Raw genomic sequence first — 22680 nt, forward strand, 5'->3', positions numbered from 1 at the left:
GAAACAAACACTCGTAACAACTTCATCAAATCACGCTGAGATTATTGCGCTACATGAAGCAAGCCGTGAATGTGTTTGGCTAAAATCAATGACACAACATATCCAAACTTCTTGTGGATTATCAGTAGACAAGAAGCCTGTGACGTTGTATGAAGACAATGCTGCATGTATTGCTCAAATGAAAGAAGGATACATCAAAAGTGACAGAACAAAACATATACTCCCAAAGTTCTTTGCCTACACTCAAGAGCTTGAGAAGAATAAAGATATTGATATCTGTTATATTCAATCAAGTGAGAACTCATCAGATCTCTTCACAAAGGCACTTCCCACGACGATATTCAGAAAACATATATACAACATTGGGATGCGCAATCTGCGGAATATGTGAAGAATCACTCATATTAACATGAGGGGGAGTTTACGTGGCTGCACTCTTTTTCCCTTACTATGGTTTTTATCCCACTGGGTTTTTCCTAGTAAGGTTTTTAATGAGGCAGTATAAAACACGTAATGAAGACAGTCATCATATCACAATCATCATCACAAGGGGGAGTGTTGAAAAATATTATTATTATTAATATTATGTTGAATATTGAATGTTGAATGTTGAATATTGAGTTGTAAAATGTGGAAAATTAGTGTGTGCTGATGTAGATGATGATGTATTTATTTTTGGACTAATCTCAAATGTGGATCTATAAATAGGTCTTCATTTGTGATGAAAAATACAATTGAAGTTGAGAGAAAAATATTATAAAGTGTAGAGTTTGATATATTTTGAGTTTTGGAATATTTACTTTTTACCGTAAATTTTTACTTTTTCACAACAGTTTTTAGTTATTATTATTAATTTAGCTTAATTAGCTGATTGAATTTATGGTATTTATTTTGATTTAATAATTGATGATTGGATTTATGATATTTATTTAATCTATATTTTAATTGTTCTATATGTATTTTTGTTGTAGATGTATGGATTTTTTATTTGGTGTTCCTGTGTACATAAATTTAAAATTTTATATATTCTTACCAAATTCAAAATTTTATGTATTTTTAAAATTTGCCCACTTTCTTAAATTATAATAAATATTATAAATCGGTACTTAAGTTTTTTATTTTTAAGTTTTTTATTTGTAATTTAATGGATAAAAATACATGAAACAAAAAATCTTATTTCCGTTTACTATAAATTAATTAGAAAAACAAATTCCTTATATTGTTCATAATATAATTAGGAAATAATTTAATTATGGAAGATTTTGTCAAGCTAAATAAGATGTGTAGCATATTGTGGTGCATAGAGTGTTATCAGCTAGTTGGTTTTGCAAGGAAAAAATTTTAATCTAATCTAAACTTGGTCATAAATATACCAGTTAAAATAAATGACGATAAAAAATATAATGAATAAAATAAGGCATGTCGCGAAGCCGCGAAGGTTGATTTCCAACCCAGATCCATTTTTCATATTTCTCCAAACATACGACATCAAAACAGTGATTCAGCTAAACAGATTCTTTACGCGTAGTCACAAAAAAATTATGTCCATCGAAACTAAGATCATCTCAAGATGAACGGTTTTCAGAGTTTGAAGGTTGTAAAAATGTATGTGGCTGGCTCCCAGATAGAAAAGATGAAGATTCTATTGTGTGTATACAAAAGAAGGGGTCATTTACAACAACCCAATCCTAATCCAGAAAAGGAAAATTGAAACTATGCCCTGTAGCCACAGCAAAACTTTCTCTTACCTTTCTATTTCATCAAAATCTGTTAAACCACCCCCCCCCTCCAAGAAGGCCAATGTACTATTCATCATCATCGCCTAATGCAGCGAAAGAAAAAGGCTTAAATTTATAGCCATCACCACTGTAGAACTTGTTTTGAAACTCGACCCAATGCAGACGCATAGAATGGAGGAAAGCACTGAGAGTCTCCATCATGAGTAGTATAAAAGCTGTCGCGAATGCAAAAACCACCAGGCCCACCAGGCGAATGATAATATTGTTGTACCTGCGTTGATGAGCATGACTGAGAGTAAGATTATAAGCTACAAGGAACTCTACTCGACAATTCTACAGCTTTATATCAGATCAAGCGAGAAACCTCTTGTATACCAAGAAAATACTATTTGATACGGGGATTCCACATTTCCACAATCCACTATACTTTACATCATGTGACCTAAATATGATACCAAGTGCTTCAATTGCATCCAAAAGTATAAAACAACACCGTATATTTAACATCTGACCAGGAATGTATACAAGTTACATCCCAAAAAAATGCCCGTGATAAAAGCAAATGTCCTCTACAGCACCCAACATTTTGCTCACCAGAGAATATGAAAAACAGTATGAGTAATATCAATTATTGAAAGGTGCAGACATATGCAGAGCAAAGATCAAGAGAATGCTTTAGTCTACAACATACAAAATATCTGAGCCCCCACCAATATTAAAAGATAAAGTAAAAAACAGGGAAAGCAATAAGTGGATGCGTTTCACGTGCATTTTCGAATTCATCTAGTAGCACAATGCAAGTTTATGAAATTAGCCAGCCATAAAATTGAAGTGATATTTGTTTTTTCTCAGTATTCTTCCACAATTTGCTTGTAACAGTAAGGTGCAATGGATTCAGGGAAATATAACGTTTTCATACGAGTAGACATACAATTGCTAATCTGCATTGGAAGGGGGAAAAAACATATATATATATATATAAACTTATTGAAATCGTCACAAGCTAATCAACTGACGATGCACGAAATCTATTTGCACACAATATAACAATCCCATGAACTTTTGTTAGTGCATGACCATATTGTGTTCAACACAGAAATGTGTGTGAGCAGATCATAAACACCGAAATTGATGTAATCCAACAAACACTATCAGATTTAATCAACGGCTGGAGTTGAAAAAAAAAATGTTAAGAAGGTTCATGCATGTCTAAGAGTTCATCTGACATTCTAACTCACTCAAGTAAATTCAAACTGAGGCAGAAAACATGAGGTGTGGTGTTAGTAGCAGAACTTACCCCCAAGCAAGAAGCAACACTTTCTCATAGAAAACAGTTGACAATTCTGAATGGGCCAAACTGTAGCATCGCAGACAAAATCACAAGATGAACGAAATCATGAATAAAAATGTCAAGAGCTGCATTAAAAAGTTCTCTAACCTTAGTGCCCATAGCCGGAGATATGATGCAGTATTAGAAACTGCACCAAGTACAAACTCAATAGAATGTATCATTTGGTGCACGAAGATCTCACTAAAGTTGAACTCCTCATGGCGTGGTTGCCTTGCAGAATCAGGTTCTTCATCAGCATGCATGTCAGTGGTTCCAAGAATACCATATGTCCGACCTTGAAACCTCTTAGATATATACATGAAAATGGCCTAGTTAATCAACAGTTCTATGGTTTCAAGATCACACAAACAATATTTAGTTTCCTGCTACTGTTGTTACATCCTACCCAATACAGATTAGCCATTGCTACCATGTTGTTTTAAGGACAGTTCCAGTATTAGATATATGTCTACTTACATATAAGAAGAGATCATTCTTGTTGGGAAATTCTTGACACTTATTTTCCAGACTATGAGAAAAATAGTAAGAGTGATCTAAAAAACATGCAATTCCACTTTATTAACATTTGGCAAACAGTATTTTGTATCCTAGAGTAAGGTATGAAACAGCATTCATGATCTGCATTTTTCAATGGGTTTCTGAAACAGTTGCATAAGTGGCAATTAGATACCAACCCACTCTTTTGACCCTAATTCTTATACAAGAATGACCCTGAATTCGATAGTCATATGCCAAGATTAGTGGAGATTAAACACATGCATTGGTGCAGTGTATCATTTAACTATCACGATGAAGAAGCTCAGAAAAGAACTTCAAACAAAGGAACTTTCTGTGACAATTAAACAGAGCAGCGGTTTTGGGGGGAAAATAAAGTACATGTACAACCACATAACTATGAGTAGGACAAGAATCTTAAAATCTTATGACAACAGAAGTTCAAAATACCAACAAAACAGTGCGCGTTTAGGAATGGTAGAAAGCCTAAAAAATGTGACAGTTTCCAGGATGGATAACACGAAAGAAAACGACTAAAGCACTTCAAAGAAAAAAACAGTCATGGAAATAGATGATTGTACCTCAGTATGAAGCCTCCTTAAAATAAAAGGTTTGGGAAAGAGCATCCATGGCACAGCAATAATGGCTAAAAGCAGCAATATGACCTGAAAAGTTTCTGCATGTGTTCACACATTCGAGCATGCAAGTATGACATCGTAACCACCACAAAATTTAAAAAGGATCAATACCTGAAGTACCCCCTGACCCCAGAATAGCTGATTTTCCCCTAAACCTTCAAAAGGACTTAAGAACATGTATATCATTACGTGGTAAAGGTCCGCTTGAGAACCAGTACACCATTTGATTATGATGAGAAGAGAAAGATAACCAAAAAGGCTGTTCAGGAAGATCATATGTGGTATAAACTGATACCTGAAAAAGAAAGAAATAAATAAGTCCCAAAAGGAGTGCTAAGATATTAATCGGTACAAGAGAATAGAAAGATAACACACTTGATATCAAGGGAGTTGGAAAAGTAGCGCGCATTGAAATAACTTAGGATAATTCCCAGATTCATATGTGCCACACCAAACAAAATTGACATTTTCATCTTGAGAGAATTCAAGAAAGGCAGCTCAGAACGACTTCCACGCCAACTTGGATCCACGCCAAATGGATATGCATCTCGGTATTTTACTAAACCAACTGAAGAAGCGTCACTACAGGTAGAGTAACAGAAAAGCAGTGTTAGAGCCACCGTTGACAGAAGTAAAAGAAAAGGGAAGACACAATTATCTGCAAATTTAAGGTTTCTGACATCGAATAATTATAAACATACTGCATCAATAGCATCCCAGTTGTGATCCCAAAGCCTTAGAAACAGGAACTATATTAATATCACCCAAATACGACAAATGCAGAACAAAACATAGACGACAATGAAATTAAAACGAGAAAGTATAAACATATCATAGGGTTTGGAAGAATCCCGTCAAATAAAATCATCAATTCAGATGTGATCATAACCTATTTTAACTAGCTCAATCTAGCCGTGATTCAAAGGTGAAACAATGCCCAAGCATCTTTTGATAAAAAATTTTAAAACCTACATATCATACACACTTGTTCGTTAAATCCTGTTTGAATGAATCAATTTTTGTGATGGCAAACGATAAAACCTTCACGTTCATGCAAACTTAGTAACATGCTAAAAAACTGCCTTGTTCATGAAAATCTAGCATCCTAAAATTTTGGATATCTTAGAAACTTAGTATGATGTACTTGAATCTTTTAAACCATGTTAGAAAGGATGGGAATGGATCGAAAATAATAATAATAAATAAACAAATATGGGAAATTGGTTTGCTTCATCGTGTGTTCGAGAGGGAGAGAATAAGCGAACAGAGAAAACCGATTATCAGGTAAATATGAACTTTCAAGCAATTTATGTTGTTTCCTGATATTGCAAGCAGTTTATGTTGTTTTCTGATATTGCAGTTTTACTTTGGTAGTTGAAAATGTGAAGGCTTGTGTCACTATCATGATACCTTGTAGCGATGATGTTGTTGGGGACTGAACTTCGTCAGTCTAATGCGGTGCGTAGACACATGTTCTACAATCTTAAGTCACTTGGACTGCTACATCGAGAAGAGTACTGTTGCGATGACTCTTATTATACGTTTTTAGATTGTTGAATGAGTAAACAGTTGTTCCATGATGATGATAGGTGGTGGTGTTAGTCGTTATTGATAGAAACAGCCAAATTGTATGTTCCCGTTCGACAACTTTGGGTCTTGCAGCAATGAAATTATGAATTCAAGAGTATTTCATGTAGGTGTTTCACATTATGCCTGTATTTATCTCTTGCCAATTATATGATGTTTTCTTCCTTTTTAGTAGTTGGGCTAACGCTCACTCCAAGCAAGTCTGTTTCTATCAAAACACGAGGCAGGTCAACTTGTGATGAGTATACATGTTAGAGAGGGAGTCTAGGCCAGTTACTGCCATTACCTTTCGGACGAGAGATGACTTCTAGAACCATATGCAGTAGTTTTAGTTTACGGCTTGGCTGTGAGTCTTTTGATTATTGTATATGGCTTATATATACATTTCGAAGTTGTTTTCCTATTGATACTGTTGCATGTATTTTGGGATCACTGCATTAGCTTTTCTATGGGGATATATGTATTGAGCCATACAATATTAAACCATAATTGCATGTTATGATGGTGAGTAACTAGGACTCCAAAGAAAAGGCATGGACCTCGGCTGTAACATTTAATCATGCCTACTAAACATTTCTAGCGTTTTGCTTTCCCACCAGGGAAGCGTGTTGTTTGGTTGTTTTCCCCATTGTGCACCCCTTAACATTCTCTAATTCTCTACGTATTCATTTTTTTTTATTTGATCAATTTCCTCTATTCTCTTCTTCAGTTTGAACTTTTTCATTACCCAAAAAAGAACAATGAAGTAACATGTACACTTTCAAAACTCAATCAGATATAAATCTCAATGATCACATGTGTAATGGTTTACATTACCTGCAAGTGGCCTCTCTGCATCCATATGCAGAGTGGCCGAATATGTGAAATGGAACGGAAAAGAATTCATTGTATATCACGCCACAATAAATTGAAAAAATTGACATCAAAAGGAGAACATATCGGCCACCAAAGAGCATCTCCATGAAGCTGCCAAGTTTCTGAGGGAACAAACATTCGAATTATGCAGCAGATTTGAAGCGGAAGCAGAATATATATAAGCATTGAGCAGATAGGAAAGAACAAGTTCGTAAGCTTATAAGTATATGAGAAAGAAACAGTACTGACAACGAAAAAGTGTAAAGTGGAGTAACAGATTCCACAAAATACATGTCATAAAACTTAAAACACGTGTTAAACTGAAAATCAGTGAACATGACCTCAATTCCAAAAAATTGATGGTTGCGCACAATCACCATCACAGGATCAGTTAACTTATATTATTCACCTCTCTCTACTTTTGGCCAGGAACAATTGTGGCCTGTACTCTATTGCTGTATTACATATTCAAAATTGTCAAAAAGGAAGAAGCATTCACATTATTTGCATTTGACAGTAGTCCAAAAAAAATTTAATTTTTAAGTTATTATTCGAGATAGTTAAGCCTATTCATCAAATACCACATATAAACTGAAACACGCAACCCTTCCCATGGACAACTGAAATAACCAACCATTCCCATGAAAAAAAATCATCCTTCTCCACCAAATGGATAATATGCTACTTTCTGACAAGATGTATATTTTACCCACTTTGTAATAGCAGCATAACAATATTTAACAAAACCTTCATCCCTTGCAGGGCGTTGTACCAGACTTTTATAACTTTCAGGTTTCACATTCAATAATTACTTTTCGTTGTCAAAATCTTACAGGCTCAGGATCACTAGTGCGTTCATCCTCGGGCGATCCCTATCACAATATAATTCCTTCTCCAACGACTACAACAGAAAGATACTATGTTTTCACATAATCATGACAAAGATTATCTATTTTATGAAAAAGGTGATCCACTACATTAATTATCCAAGAACATTGAATCAACATTGACCAAATTGTTGCATTTGTTCAAACCAGCTTATTTCAGAACCCAAATAAAATAGCTTGTTCACCATCGTCAATATAAACAAATTTCTGAAACAAGAAATTACGAAGGCAGGCCTTAAAATAAAATTTTACATGTATAAAAACCCAGAAATATAAAAATCATATCATGTAATTATTTATGAGCAGAAGACAAGATCATTACCTCTAGGGGAAAAAAACAATCGAATTACCTGAGAACTAAGCTTCTTCTCACGAGCTTTAAGGAACAGCGCTCCAAATAATAAGCAAATACCATGACCCCAATCCCCAAACATCACAGCAAATAAAAATGGAAATGTAATGATGGTAAAAACTGTAGGATTTGCCTCCTGATATTTAGCAACCCTGCAAATCAAAAATTTTATCAGTGCCTGATTCTACCATGCAGCTAAGTACTTAGAAACTCATAGGAATATATACAAAATAAACATTATTGCCAGCAAAAAAAACAATACGAGGAGCATATGATAAGAAATCATGCATCATGCACATATATAGGTGAAAATGAAATATATTGGGGTGCATATGATAAGAACTCATGTCCAATATACATTATAATATTAATAATATCAGCATACAATCAAAAAGGTTGATAAATGAAAGAACTCCGACCTCACAGAGCAATACTAAATTTGTGTGGATATCATACCAACCCTTCACACTTTCTCAACTTTTCTGCTAAATTAAGGGGCTTCCTTAACATCACTCACAAGCAAATTAATACAGCTGGTACTAGCGCAAGTTAGAGACTTGTTAGGTGCAGAAGTTGAGAACGCCTCCAAATCATGCAAACTAAAGTATTCATTCAATGTTAGAAAATAATGATTGACCAAATGGATTTTAAAAGTAATATTTTCTTTTAAAATTAAAAAGGGTTTTGCAGGTTAGTTATTTTGTCCGCTAAACTAGGAATGTGTTGACTAGGGAACACCATTCATTTAGACAAGTACCTTAGATTCCATAAATTCAACATGGAAGTTAATAATTCAGGGAAAAGATTTCCGACATCATATTTTATTAGAATTTAGAACCCAGATAATTATGGATAAAACCATGAGCTTCTCCAGGAACTCAAACAAAGCTAACATCATTTTCTTCTATTCTCTGTTAAATAAATTCTCAGCAATGCATAATAAAATGGTGAAGAACACCAAAAACAAGAGGCACAATTCATCGAAAGTTTATCATAAATTAAATGCATATCACTACTTGATACAAGGAAAAAAGTACTGCCTTACCCATACGCATCAACAATTTCTTGGTAGCCATTTGTAAAATGATTGGTCCTAAAGTATGTTGGAGGCAACTCAACGGAGTTCATCACATGAAATATTATACCAACTTGCGAACTACTGTCAAATGTTGCACGCTGCAGAGCTTCCTGAATCTGCAATGCCATAGATTAACAATTTCAATATATATAATATAGTAAATGGTAGTCACTCCAGATATATATCCAGATAAAAACACAAATAAAACAGTAGACCGGGTACCTTTGGTTTTGAAAATATTGGGCACCAACCCTCACCAACCAGACATTTCTTCGTAACATCAAAATTCAGCATATTTAATGTGTCATACACAGACTTTTCCCGTCTAACCTAGAAAGAGGAGTAAGGATGAGGACTTAGTCTCCAAAATTGGATGCCAATGATTGAGTTTGAAATTAACAAAACAACTCAAAAGCTGTAACTACCATGTTCAACCACTTTGTAATGTGAAACCCAATGGAAGTCAGGGCTTTATGCTGATGACGCAGACCAGCCTCTAAAGTTGTTTCCAACTCAGCTAAGCGTGATAAAACCTGGAATGGAGAAACTAATGCATGTCACTCAAATTCGAGAGTCACTGAAGCTTTGCAATACTGCAGTTGAGAAGCAGAAGTTTTCCTATATGCTCTTGTACATTTGAGGGTAATGAAATGACAGTGTGACAAGGAGATATGGTTTTAAAAAAACTAAGGAAACATGGCTTAATAAAAACATATAAATTTTTAGGAAACCGGATTGAGAACTGTTTACTTGAGCCATTGTTTATTTTGTACTAAGAGTGCACAAACTTATGAATTAATAAGTACATACAATGGTAAAGGACCAGAATGAGCCACAATTATCAGTCATTCCAATAGAGTGGTAACACATTCAACTACATTGTAATGCAGAGCACACAGTTCTTGTATCCCAATGAAAAAGAAAATCAAAGTGATACATTCAACAACATACTTCTCTTGTTATTTGTCTCCGTTTGGTGGTGTCTTCTGGAACTGGGTAGCAACTTGCACCAAATGCTTCACAAATTTTCAGGATTTTTGTTCTTGCCTGCTCGCCTGAGAAGAATACAACAAAAATTGTTTTCTCAACCTGCAGATGAAACAATTACAACTTTTAGAATATATTTTAAACTACAAGATTAAAGATGATCCAAAATTTAAAACTAAATTTATATGACTTGTAAAATCTCACTCTATATAAAGAAAAATGGCAGTTGCTTAAGAGAAACATGATGTGAAAAGATCATTTTTTTATTCATTTCGAGAGAGAGAAATATCCACTTCTGATTATATTGCCACCCACACAAGAAAGTACATCAATATTTCCAGGAACAAATCAAAGAATGCCACCAACCGTCTCATTTGATGAAGGATCAATGATTTGGTCATCAGCTGGCACCTGATTGAAAAGCATATTGCCCCTTGTTGTGCGAAATACCATCCTCTCAAATCTCATGACTTTAGATTTACAGATAATGCCACTTATAAATCTGACACCAGATTGATTTGATGGTCCTGGTCGAGAATCCTGCATATTAGAAAAACAAGATGAATATAGCATCTGAAATTATTCAAGAAGTAAAAAAGTTCAGTGATAATAATCATATTTCACGTACCTGCTCAAGCAGTGATGCTGTATCTGCATAATTATTATTTGTATGGACATTTTCGTTTAATTCCATCTCTTGGGCATCAATTTGACTTCCACTTGAGACAAGGAAGTCTCCAGACTGGAATTACCATGACAACATATAAATGAGATGATTGAATGACATATAAGGGACAAAATGAACATTGCACATTTCCACTTTCAAATATGGTTCAGGATTTGGTAAAAGACCAGGATAACATCTAGGAGAACATAAATGGGAAGTTCTAATGTGTCCTATATTCTTAAATGTGTCCCCATTTCCTGTTCTGTCAAAGAATCTTTATCATATTATGCTTCATCTGAAGAAGAGGAAAGCATATATGATTCACCTCCAGAGATTCCCAGAATGCACAATATAATATGCAATGTAATGCAGTCCAAACGCTGAAAAAAAGAAAGAACTGTGAGAACTGTGGGTTGTTAAATTTTAAGGAAAACTGTGGCATTGTCTGGTTTCACTTCTGAGTTTTTTTTTTTTTTTTTTTCTCTAGAAATGTATTGTTTGTATTGTAAAATGTGTTATATGTCTGGTTTTGTTTTCTGAAAGCATACTATAAAATAGTTATACAATAAATTCGATATAATATAAGAAAAAAATAGATTTTTTTTAAATAAAAATAGTTATTTTTTAGAGTCGTGAAAAGGTGAATCAGATTCTGCACTTTGAAATGAGGCAGAAATGAGTTTTTAGGGAAGAATGAAAATCAGATAGAAAAATTTTGGTTTTATTTTCGGAAAAGGGAAATGTTTCCGGAAAATTAAAAGGGAAACAAAAACTCAAGTTTGGAATCACCGTTATGTTGGATGAGTGGGCTGGATGTACAATTGTTAGCTTGGGCCGGCAAAGACAAGATCAGCAGTGTTGGTGAACTGATGAATAACTTAAGTCCATTCACTGAACTCTTGATTCTATTAAGTTACCAGTCCAATTCAAAGAGTGTACTAAAACAAAAGATACAGTCTTAAAAGTTTTATTTACAAAAAAAAAAAAGAATAAAAAAGAAAAAATCGGTCTCTTCTCTGCCAAATATGGCAAATTAAAATGGTTATCTGAAATTCTGCCAACAAAATAAAAACCAAATATGTTGTCATATATTTAACTAAATTGATATTTATCACGAATAGTAACCTAGTGATCACTAAGAAATAAAAAAGATAAATAGGTTGTCCATATACCTTCTGCAATACCATCCTGAACTCAAGCAGCTCGTTGTATGTTTGCTGCAGTTTCTCTGTATTGGAATTCATCTCAATTAACTCATGCTCATGTTCTGCAAGTTGAACCTAAAATAAAAGGAGAGACAAGATGGTTCAAAATAAACTCAACAAAGGAAGGAATTATATTTACAAAAAATAGAAACCTCATCAGATAAACATGAAAGTCAAACAGAAAGAATAAGACCTCTAGTTCTTCTAACTCAATATCAGGTTGGGAAGCTGGATGAGGAGATGGCAACAAACCAGCTTTATGAATCTGATCTTTGAAAAAACGCAACTTACGGGACATCTCAGCACATCTTTTAACCTGTGAACAAAATAATAAGACTAGAATCTACACAGCCAAAAATGATTGTAAAAGAAGATAATCGCTTCTGCACATGAACTAAGGAAAATCGCTGGCACAGAACTCCTGAATAATTTTCAAAACTTTGTGCTGCTTCTCTAACTAAACAAATACAGAATCAGCAATTTCATGAAACAATCTCTAGGAAATAATATTATCTTACTGCAAACAAGAAGTTTCAGAAAGATAACAACCGAAAGTCTGAAACACGGTGAAAAGTAGCATTCGCCATTAAGCATCATATTTGAGCACGTATCAATAACCAACTTATGCACACGACATGCAAAAGATCATAAACTAGGTTCTGCAATCATAATTGCCGTATGTATTAAATACCATCTGTTGACTGTATCCAGGTGCAACCCCGTGTCCAAAGAAGTAAATAGTAAGCAGAACTAGAAATATAGATTAGAAAGAATTTTATAGAGTTGACTGCCACACAGCTGTCCTTCAGAACTCGCAATAGTTGTAGACTAGGCTATAATTGATAAGGTAGATGGAAAAAATAAATTAAAAGTGAGCGCAGCTGAAATATCAGCATTTCTCTAATTATCAATTAATTTAAACGCCTGACAGGCTGACACCTCAAGCAAATTTACAAAAGTTTAGACCAACAAAAAGTTAAGTTGCCCATACAAACCAAACTATTTGAATTGCATTTTGAGATGGTGTGTAATTAAGGAACAAGAAAGATAGATTTCAGAGCTTTTTGTTTGATCCCAAATCAAACCAATCAAAATTTGAATATTAAAAAATATACTTGATGGTAATATAATCTGCAGTCTGTAGCATTTAAAGAACAAGTACCTGATTCACAAATGTCCTCTGGAAGGGGCTTTTATCATCATTTAACTGCAAGTTAGATTAACACTATTGAGTGCATTGAATAAATATTAGTCAAACGAAGAAATCAAAAAAATTATGAAGCACGGATAGAATATATTTTCATTAAATGATTAAAAGTTATCAAATTTACGAGAATGACCACAAAATGGCACCCAAAAACATTCTTACGTCCATAAATCATAAAGATCTTGGTGTAAATATTCTTACTAAAAAGTCCTATAAAATGCTACTAGTCACTAAACAGTCCATGAAAAGTCTGAACAGACTTATAATCATTTCTTTATTCCCACAGTAAAACACAATATCCTCCAGCCATATGCATATCAATAACAGACACAGTGGCATTAGAATGGAAAGAATGGAACCACGATTTTTTTCTAAAATTAGAGAAATTGTTCGGCGGCCACAGCTATATTTGTTTGCGCGTTTTCCTAATACAAACAATCCTTAAAGCAAAACGCCAACGACATAAGGCCTTTAATCATGAGATTTAGATTATGCTGAAGAGCCAATCCTAATCGATTTCCGATTTTCTCCTCCTTTCTATGAATGTTCATATTCACATGGGGTTGCATTAATCCTGCTGTGGCAACAACCATGAGATCCTCTCGGCCCCATTTATCATGTGAGGCCCTCCACTTCTCCGGGGAAACCAGTGGTATTTGTTCCACATGGAGTATCACTCGCCGTGGAGCATAATCAAACCCCATTTTGACCATTATTTCTGTGTCAAAGACAAACAATGTCCCTATTCTTCACACTGTGTTTCATTGAAATCTCATCACTAAAATATACGTGTTTCTTTTCTTTCAGGTAGCTACTTCAGTCTAAAAAGAGAAGTATAAATATTATTATTCCATACAAAGCAGCCTAGCACAAAAATCGTCAAAGATAAAAATAATGTATGTTTTTCTTTTCTTGGTCCTCACTTCAATAGCAAGGACAAGAACTAGCATTCGAACAATGCAAGTTTGTAAACTGCTTAATACATCTGGGGACCTGGATAATGGTTCCTAAGTTGAAATCAACTGGGGTGACATTAGCTACAATACTAGATCAACATAGCAAACTTTGCTTAAATCAAGCAAAGATGTTTAATTTGGAGATAATATTCATATGTGCTTTCCATTAAGTAAAGAAAAAATAGCATTTGAAATTAAATCAAACTTAAATTTACAAATGGAAAGTTTAGATCCATAGTCTGCTTTTTCTTTCACCAAAACATTTTTTAGGAAAACCCATGTTTTGATTATTCCTGAAAGTGAAAGCTACACTAAATCGTTGATTGAGAGTTTAAATGTTATCACTAGCAGCAAGAAGATAAAAGTGAATACACATTTGATCAACTGACAATGGAATAACACTTCCATGGCAATAAGATCAATAATAAAGACAGTCTAACAAATGTCACTGATCTACGGAATGAAGCATAAAAATCAACAGTTTCCTACTCTGCCACTCATATTGACAATTACCCGGAAAATATGAAACTCTTTTAAAACACAGCTTGAGCCCGACGAAGAATTGGATCAGAACACGAAATAATAATAGGAACATAAACAGTTTGACTGACAATTTCAATCAAAGCTTACGTAAAAAAGAATTCACACGCATGAATTGAAAGAAAGAGATCTAGACGTACATCACGGAATTGGAGGAGACCGAGTTGACCGAGATAAGAGACAGCCCGGTGCGCCGACTCGACGGGTATAATGAGTTGCACGTACGTCATTTGCTCCGAACGCATCAGATCCATGGTTGGCAAATTGTTTATGTACTCCATTTTCCATCAACCGCCAAGACCCTCCCTTTCGATATTATTAGTATCACAATCACAAACTTTACCCCACTCTACAGATCTGAATTCGATCAAATTAAAGAGACTCGGCTGCCGGGTTCGTTAAAGAGAGAAGCTTTGCCGCGTGTTTAATGGCTTCGTTTGTGTGAATAAGGGCATATCCGTTTGCAGCAACTGTGCGGCGACCGCAGCGGCGGTTTTGGCGGCAACTACCACGGAGGAATCTTCTGTGCTTTTGGCGGAAACGAGTGGCGTACTGGTGGAAATCACGAATGATATGTTGTATATCTTCAGGCTTTGTTCACTTGACATATACGCAATTAACTGGATGAAAGTAACCTGTAGATCTACTTGCAACAAATTCATTATTGCTTACAAATTAAATTTTATAGATTCAACTCTTAATTTAGATAAATAATAATAATAATAATAATACAGTTTAGTTTAAAAATAAAAATTTGTTGATCATGGTATATCACAAAAAATGAAATTTCCAAGACTTAAATCATATGTTTGGATTTAAATCAAATACTATCTAAATTAATATTAACAATAAAAATAAATTAAAATTACGACGATCGACATAATTTTTTCATGTGAATATCCCTTCATCTTAAACATTAAAATTAATATCGTTTTTCCGCTCGTCTCAAATGTATACAACTGTATAAAGTAATGTATTTGATTGATCATGTTTTTCGTTACGAGCAACAATAGTTCGTGACATGTTAAATGTATCACACATGTATAATATATTACATTATTATCATGTCTTGATAAGTATAATTATTTTATGACTAAAATAATGACAATATCATTTATTGCCAAATAACAACTAGAACATTAAACTGCATATTTAATATTACTTTATTATTTAGTTTCTAAACGAGCATAACACAACAACAAACATAGAAATAGAATGGAACCTTAAGAGGCCAAAAAACTTGTGTGAATAACTTGGATCCTTTGAACAAGAAGTGATAATTAAATCCGTCGGTCCGGTGATTTATCGTTGAATAATCCGTTGTGTTATAGCTTCGATTCACTTTTAAGACTTCGATCGCATAAACTAAAAAATCATGTAAAATCGTTTTGAAACTAGTAGCTAAACATGATCCATGTTAGATTCTCGTGCATCTTCTATGCTACCTAAGTGATTTAGAGGCGAGGCGATGTGTAATATCAAATCCTTAGAAAAATCCAAAATACACTTTGTGGAGATCCAGATAAGTTGCACTACCATTGTGACAATAGAATCACAAATAATAAATCGTCACTCATTTTAATAATGTTTGGCTCCACTGCAACCAAAAAACTATTTTTTTCATCTAATATTTAATAAAAAAAAATTTAAAAAAAAAGAAAAAAAATAAAAGAAAAGCAAGCTACGTTAGCAGAAACACCACACATTTTTTTTTTTAAAAAAAAAAAAGAAGAAGAAACACCATTCACCAAAGCAAATGCAAGGAATGTCCATTTGGTTATAACACTGTCGTTTGGGAAGATGTATAAACTTCAATATCTTTTAATTGGCGGACAGAGTCAGGATTCAAAAGTATTTAGGTCTGATTAGTCTGTAATTGACCACCGGAATTTGAGATATCAATATTGGATCTATAATGTCCATGACTCGTCCATGTCCGCTTCTTTCGTTTAGAAAATGAATTCATAGTTTTTCTTTTCTTCGTTCCCGGAGTTTCTTTTATAGCCTAACAAAATAAGTATAAATAATGAAAAATAACTTAATGCATGATTATATAAGTACGTGCAACTATAGAAAAAATAAATGTCAGAAAATATTTGCAATTACAGAATTAATTTAACCAAGCTTTTAAAAAATTATAATCTCGATCAAGATTCAAGCCTAATTTTCGGGCAATAAATTTAAGCATTTAAAATTTCAAATCGCGACTTTCAAACTAAAATCCTTATCAACATCTTTTTGTTCAAGAACTCGTCAATCAATAATTCGAAAATCTCGTAATACTATAGGCTAAAATTTCGACAGTAACCAAATAATATTCAAATAATTTGATTGATACCTCCAATCGATTCAAAGTTTGTATCTACAATCAATAACATACCAAACATCAATTAATTGAATCATAATAAAACCAAAATCGCATAAATCAAACCAAAATTTGGCTCACCCTTAAACAAACTCTAAATGTCGAGCAAGGACAAGATCTCAAGCTCCATAAATCCTAAAAAGTAAAAAATAGAGGGTAAACGTCGATGGAGATCTAGGGCGGCAGACAAGCTGCATGCGACGACGAAAGGGCGACGGCCAAGCTTGGGTCGATTGAAGGGTAACCCGATTTGATTTATTTCAACAACCTATTATTTTATTCTAATATGTATTTTAATATTGTTATTCTAATACAGATTTTTAACAAACAATTCAACAACCATTTAAATATAACCACGGAACAAATAATATTAACATTTGAAATGAGCATCTTGACTGCAACTTTACACCAATGTACCATAGCAAAAAACTTGACAAACATCCCACTGCAAAGTAGAATAAATAACTAAGCTTATGTTCAGATGAAGGGATTTGATTTTGCAGAAGGTTTTACAAATTTCAATCATACCGAAAACGAAGTTTAATTCGCTCACTATCATGGCAAAATATGGTAGAATGCTAACTCAAGGATTCCAAATTCAATCAACTTTAAACTAGCCAAACAAGTAGAGTGGATTTATATCTTCAAACTCTCTCTTCCAAATAAACCCCACAAGAATTCCATATACAGATGCAAATTGAGGCATTTTAAGTATTTTTAACTCATCTGCACTCAAGCATTCACCTCAATTTGCCTCACTCCTTGTTCTGGGATCAATGAACCAATGCCTTCTTTCTCATTGGGAGGCAGAGAAGCTCCATACCCTTTCAGATACAAAGGATTAGAAGTCAAAATGCGAACCTCCGAGTTTTCAATGATCTCCAGAACCTCTGGCAATCCATTCCCACACCCCCACGACATTCCCACATCTATCCTTATTGCTCGGTTACCACAAATTGCATTAATACCACCACTCTGAATTGTATGTCCCATGATCATTCTCTTCACTCCAGGAATGGTCTCGAGTACATGCTCAAGCATTGAACAATCACAATCTTTGGCCAACTCGTTCGAAAAATTCCTCAACCAAACGATAGAATTCCTCCCCCTAACCAATTGATTCGCCACCTTCTCATTCGCCCCACGAATCCAATCCCTTACATCTTTGTTCACACGCTCTAATCCGTATGATACATGTTTCTTCAACAACCCTCCATGAGCAAAAACCGAGTCCCCGACTACAACAACTGTCTGGTTCTTGGACAAGAATCTATTTGCTATCAAGCCATTTGGCCTCATAGCAGCAACTCGAGCTCTAACACCGTCCAGCAACTCCGGCCTAATGTTTCGGAATTCACAAGGCACCCCATCAAACAAATCCTTAATCACATGGTTTTCTTCCACCCCATTACACATTTTCTTCATAACATTCCCCACACATTGCCACATTGCCCAATTCTTAAACTCCTCGAACCCCTCACGCGTCACATACCGGAAGTCCCCATCAACATTCATGATCTCATGATTCCCATTCATAGTAATAACAAGACCACCTGTTTTGGTAGCCTCTCTCTTCAATTTCTCAAAGAAATACAACAACTTAATCTCATCCCCGCCACGATCAAAAATATCACCCACCTGTACCACAGTAGCCGACCCGCCAGACCAATGATCATCTGGGCCGATCAAACCCGCCAGTCTTAAGGCCTGCTTGGACTTGATAAGGTCTCCGTGGAGATCCCCGATTGCAATGAGGCGGCTGGGCTGAGGAAATACAGTTTGCAAGGGGGTATTGGAGTTGTTCAATGGATCTGGAGGCAAGAAAAGGCCGCCGCTGACGGAGAAATCGATGAAAGTGTCGACGAAGGAGGAGAGGAGGGAAGGTAGAAGGCCGCAGTTAACGTTCTGCAATACCATCCTGAACTCAAGCAGCTCGTTGTATGTTTGCTGCAGTTTCTATGTATTGGAATTCATCTCAATCAACTCATGCTCATGCTCTGCAAGTTGAACCTAAAATAAAAGGAGAGACGAGATGGTTCAAAATAAACTCAACAAAGGAAGGAATTATATTTACAAAAAATAGAAACATCATCAGATAAACATGAAAGTCAAATAGAAAGAATAAGACCTCTAGTTCTTCTAACTCAATATCAGGTTGGGAAGCTGGATAAGGAGATGGCAACAAACCAGCTTTATGAATCTGATCTTTGAAAAAACGCAACTTACAGGAAATCTCAGCACATCTTTTAACCTGTGAACAAAATAATAAGAATAGAATCTACACAGCCAAAAATGATTGTAAAAGAAGATAATCGCTTCTGCACATGAACTAAGGAAAATCGCTGGCACAGAACTCCTGAATAATTTTCAAAACTTTGTGCTGCTTCTCTAACTAAAGTACTAAACAAATATTTTTTTTTTGATAAGAAACTAGAATATTATTAAAAATGTAAAATGATTTAGAGTACAAACAGTGAACCAGCTGTCCACAAAAGCGTGCTATGGAACAGAATTAGCAATTTCATGAAACAATCTCTAGGAAATAATAGTATCTTTCTGCAAACAACAAGTTTCAGAAAGATAACCACCGAAAATCTGAAACACGGTGAAAAGTAGTATTAGCCATTAAGCATCATATTTGAGCACGCATCAATAAACAACTTATGTATACGACATGCAAAAGATCATAAACTAGGTTCTGCAATCATAATTTCCGTATGTATTAAATACCATCTGTTGACTGTATCCAGGTGCAACCCCGTGTCCAAAGAAGTAAATAGTAAGCAGAACTAGAAATATAGATTAGAAAGAATTTTATAGAGTTGACTGCCACACAGCTGTCCTTCAGAACTCGCAACAGTTGTAGACTAGGCTATAAATGATAAGGTAGATGAAAAAAATAAATTAAAAGTGAGCGCAGCTGAAATATCAGCATTTCTTTAATTATCAATTAATTTAAATGCCTGACAGGCTGACACCTCAAGCAAATTTACAAAAATTTAGACCAACAAAAAGTTAAGTTGCCCATACAAACCAAACTATTTGAATTGCAGTTTGAGGTGGTGTGTAATTAAGGAACAAGAACGATAGGTTTCAGAGCTTTTTGTTTGATCCCGAATCAAACCAATCAAAATTTGAAATATTAAAAAATATACTTGATGCGAATATAATCTGCAGTCTGTAGCATTTAAAGAACAAGTACCTGATTCACAAATGTCCTCTGGAAGGGGCTTTTATCATCATTTAACTGCAAGTTAGATTAACACTATTGAGTGCATTGGATAAATATTAGTCAAATGAAGAAATCAAAAAATTATGACGCACAGATAGAATATATTTTCATCAAATGATTAAAAGTTATCAAATTTACGAGAATGACCACAAAATGGCACCCAAAAACATTTTCACGTCCATAAACCATACAGATCTTGGTGTAAATATTCTTACTAAAAAGTCCTATAAAATGCTGCTAGTCACTAAACAGTCCATGAAAAGTTTGAACAGACTTATAATCATTTCTTTATTCCCACAGTAAAACACAATATCCACCAGCCATATGCATATCAATAACAGACACAGTGGCATTAGAATGGAAAGAATGGAACCACGAATTTTTTCTAAAATTAGAGAAATTGTTTGGCGGCCACAGCTATTTTTAGCTGCGCGTCTTCCTAATACAAACAATCCTTAAAGCAAAACGCCAACGACATAAGGCATTTAATCATGCGATTTAGATCATGCTGAAGAGCCAATCCTAATCGATTTCCGATTTTCTCCTCCTTTCTATAATTGTTCATATTCGCATGGGGTTGCATTAATCCTGCTGTGGCAACAACCATCAGATCCTCTCGGCCCCATTTATCATGTGAGGCCCCCCACTTCTCTGGGGAAACCAGTGGTATGTTCCACATGGAGTATCACTCGCAGTGGAGCATAATCAAACCCCATTTTCACCATTATTTCTGTGTCAAAGACAAACAATGTCCCTATTCTTCACACGGTGTTTCATTGAAATCTCATCACTAAAATATATGTGTTTCTTTTCTTTCAGGTAGCTACTTCAGTCTAAAAAGAGAAGTATAAATATTATTATTCCATACAAAGCCGCCTAGCACAAAAATCGTCAAAGATAGAAATAGTGTATGTTTTTCTTTTCTTGGTCCTCACTTCAATGGCAAGGGCAAGAACTAGCATTCGAACAATGCAAGTTTGTAAATTGCTTAATACATCTGGGACCTGGATAATGGTTCCTAAGTTGAAATCAACTGGGGTGACATTAGCTACAATACTAGGTCAACATAGCAAACTTTGCTTAAATCAAGCAAAGATGTTTAATTTGGAGATAATATTCGTATGTGCTTTCCATTAAGTAAAGAAAAAATAGCATTTGACATTAAATCAAACTTAAATTTACAAATGGAAAGTTTAGATCCATAGTCTGCTTTTCTTTCACCAAAACATCTTTTAGGAAAACCCATGTTTTGATTATTCCTGAAAGTGAAAGCTACACTAAATCCTTGATTGAGAGTTTAAATGTTATCACTAGCAGCAAGAAGATAAAAGTGAATACACATTTGATCAACTGACAATGCAATACCACGTCCATGGCAATAAGATCAATAATAACGACAGTCTAACAACTGTCATTGATCTACAGAATGAAGCATAAAAATCAACAGTTTCCTACTCTGCCACTCATATTGACAATTACCCAGAAAATATGAAACTCTTTTAGAACTCAACTTGAGCCCGACAAAGAATTGGATCAGAACACGAATAATAATAGGAAGGAGATCGAGTTGACCGAGATAAGAGACAGCCCGGTGCGCCGACTCGACGGGTATAATGAGTTGCACGTACGTCATTTGCTCCGAACGCATCAGATCCATGGTTGGCAAATTGTTTATGTACTCCATTTTCCATCAACCGCCAAGACCCTCCCTTTCGATATTATTAGTATCACAATCACAAACTTTACCCCACTCTACAGATCTGAATTCGATCAAATTAAAGAGACTCGGCTGCCGGGTTCGTTAAAGAGAGAAGCTTTGCCGCGTGTTTAATGGCTTCGTTTGTGTGAATAAGGGCATATCCGTTTGCAGCAACTGTGCGGCGACCGCAGCGGCGGTTTTGGCGGCAACTACCACGGAGGAATCTTCTGTGCTTTTGGCGGAAACGAGTGGCGTACTGGTGGAAATCACGAATGATATGTTGTATATCTTCAGGCTTTGTTCACTTGACATATACGCAATTAACTGGATGAAAGTAACCTGTAGATCTACTTGCAACAAATTCATTATTGCTTACAAATTAAATTTTATAGATTCAACTCTTAATTTAGATAAATAATAATAATAATAATAATACAGTTTAGTTTAAAAATAAAAATTTGTTGATCATGGTATATCACAAAAAATGAAATTTCCAAGACTTAATCATATGTTTGGATTTAAATCAAATACTATCTAAATTAATATTAACAATAAAAATAAATTAAAATTACGACGATCGACATAATTTTTTCATGTGAATATCCCTCCATCTTAAACATTAAAATTAATATCGTTTTTCCGCTCGTCTCAAATGTATACAACTGTATAAAGTAATGTATTTGATTGATCATGTTTTCCGTTACGAGCAACAATAGTTCGTGACATGCTAAATGTATCACACATGTATAATATATTACATTATTATCATGTCTTGATAAGTATAATTATTTTATGACTAAAATAATGACAATATCATTTATTGCCAAATATCAACTAGAA

The 22680-nt window shown here is 34.6% G+C and overlaps 2 protein-coding genes across 4 annotated transcripts; both read right to left on the minus strand.

Moving 5' to 3' along the window:
- Positions 1-1394: 1394 nt before the first annotated feature.
- On the minus strand, positions 1395-15179 carry LOC140890653 (V-type proton ATPase subunit a1). 3 transcript variants are annotated; one of them, XM_073298594.1, is made up of 18 exons: positions 14714-15179; positions 13004-13048; positions 12035-12157; positions 11809-11916; positions 10598-10711; positions 10336-10509; positions 9934-10071; positions 9408-9515; positions 9205-9312; positions 8950-9098; positions 7903-8056; positions 6627-6787; positions 4599-4805; positions 4335-4518; positions 4167-4250; positions 3178-3374; positions 3037-3096; positions 1395-2010 (listed from the first exon to the last, which is right to left on the minus strand). In XM_073298594.1, the coding sequence occupies exons 3-18, from the start codon at positions 12137-12139 to the stop codon at positions 1806-1808; spliced, it is 2256 nt and encodes a 751-aa protein (XP_073154695.1). In that variant the 5' UTR covers positions 12140-12157; positions 13004-13048; positions 14714-15179; the 3' UTR covers positions 1395-1805. The 3 variants fall into 3 exon arrangements, with proteins under 3 accessions (XP_073154695.1, XP_073154694.1, XP_073154696.1); XM_073298593.1 differs by having other exon boundaries at positions 14685-15179; XM_073298595.1 differs by lacking the exons at positions 1395-2010; positions 3037-3096 and having other exon boundaries at positions 3185-3372; positions 14685-15179.
- A 2089-nt stretch (positions 15180-17268) lies between these two features.
- On the minus strand, positions 17269-22179 carry LOC140890654 (shewanella-like protein phosphatase 2). Its single transcript, XM_073298596.1, has 4 exons — positions 21714-22179; positions 20112-20156; positions 19038-19160; positions 17269-18919 (listed from the first exon to the last, which is right to left on the minus strand). Exon 4 carries the CDS (start codon positions 18824-18826, stop codon positions 17642-17644), a length of 1185 nt encoding a protein of 394 aa, XP_073154697.1. The 5' UTR covers positions 18827-18919; positions 19038-19160; positions 20112-20156; positions 21714-22179; the 3' UTR covers positions 17269-17641.
- Positions 22180-22680: the final 501 nt, after the last annotated feature.

This window comes from Henckelia pumila, chromosome 3, assembly GCF_033568475.1.
Source record: "Henckelia pumila isolate YLH828 chromosome 3, ASM3356847v2, whole genome shotgun sequence".
Taxonomy (NCBI): domain Eukaryota; kingdom Viridiplantae; phylum Streptophyta; class Magnoliopsida; order Lamiales; family Gesneriaceae; genus Henckelia; species Henckelia pumila.

Bases quoted from the DNA above. Each gene is read 5' to 3' on its own strand.
- LOC140890653 (XM_073298593.1), bottom strand. From the start codon at position 14,825: ATGGAGTACATAAACAATTTGCCAACCATGGATCTGATGCGTTCGGAG. The intron at 12,158-13,003 runs GTACTTGTTCTT...TTTTGTTCACAG, and splicing joins AGAGGACATTTGTGAATCAG to GTTAAAAGATGTGCTGAGAT. The intron at 4,519-4,598 runs GTGTGTTATCTT...TTTCTTTTTCAG, and splicing joins TCCAACTCCCTTGATATCAA to GTATCAGTTTATACCACATA.
- LOC140890654 (XM_073298596.1), bottom strand. From the start codon at position 18,826: ATGGTATTGCAGAACGTTAACTGCGGCCTTCTACCTTCCCTCCTCTCC.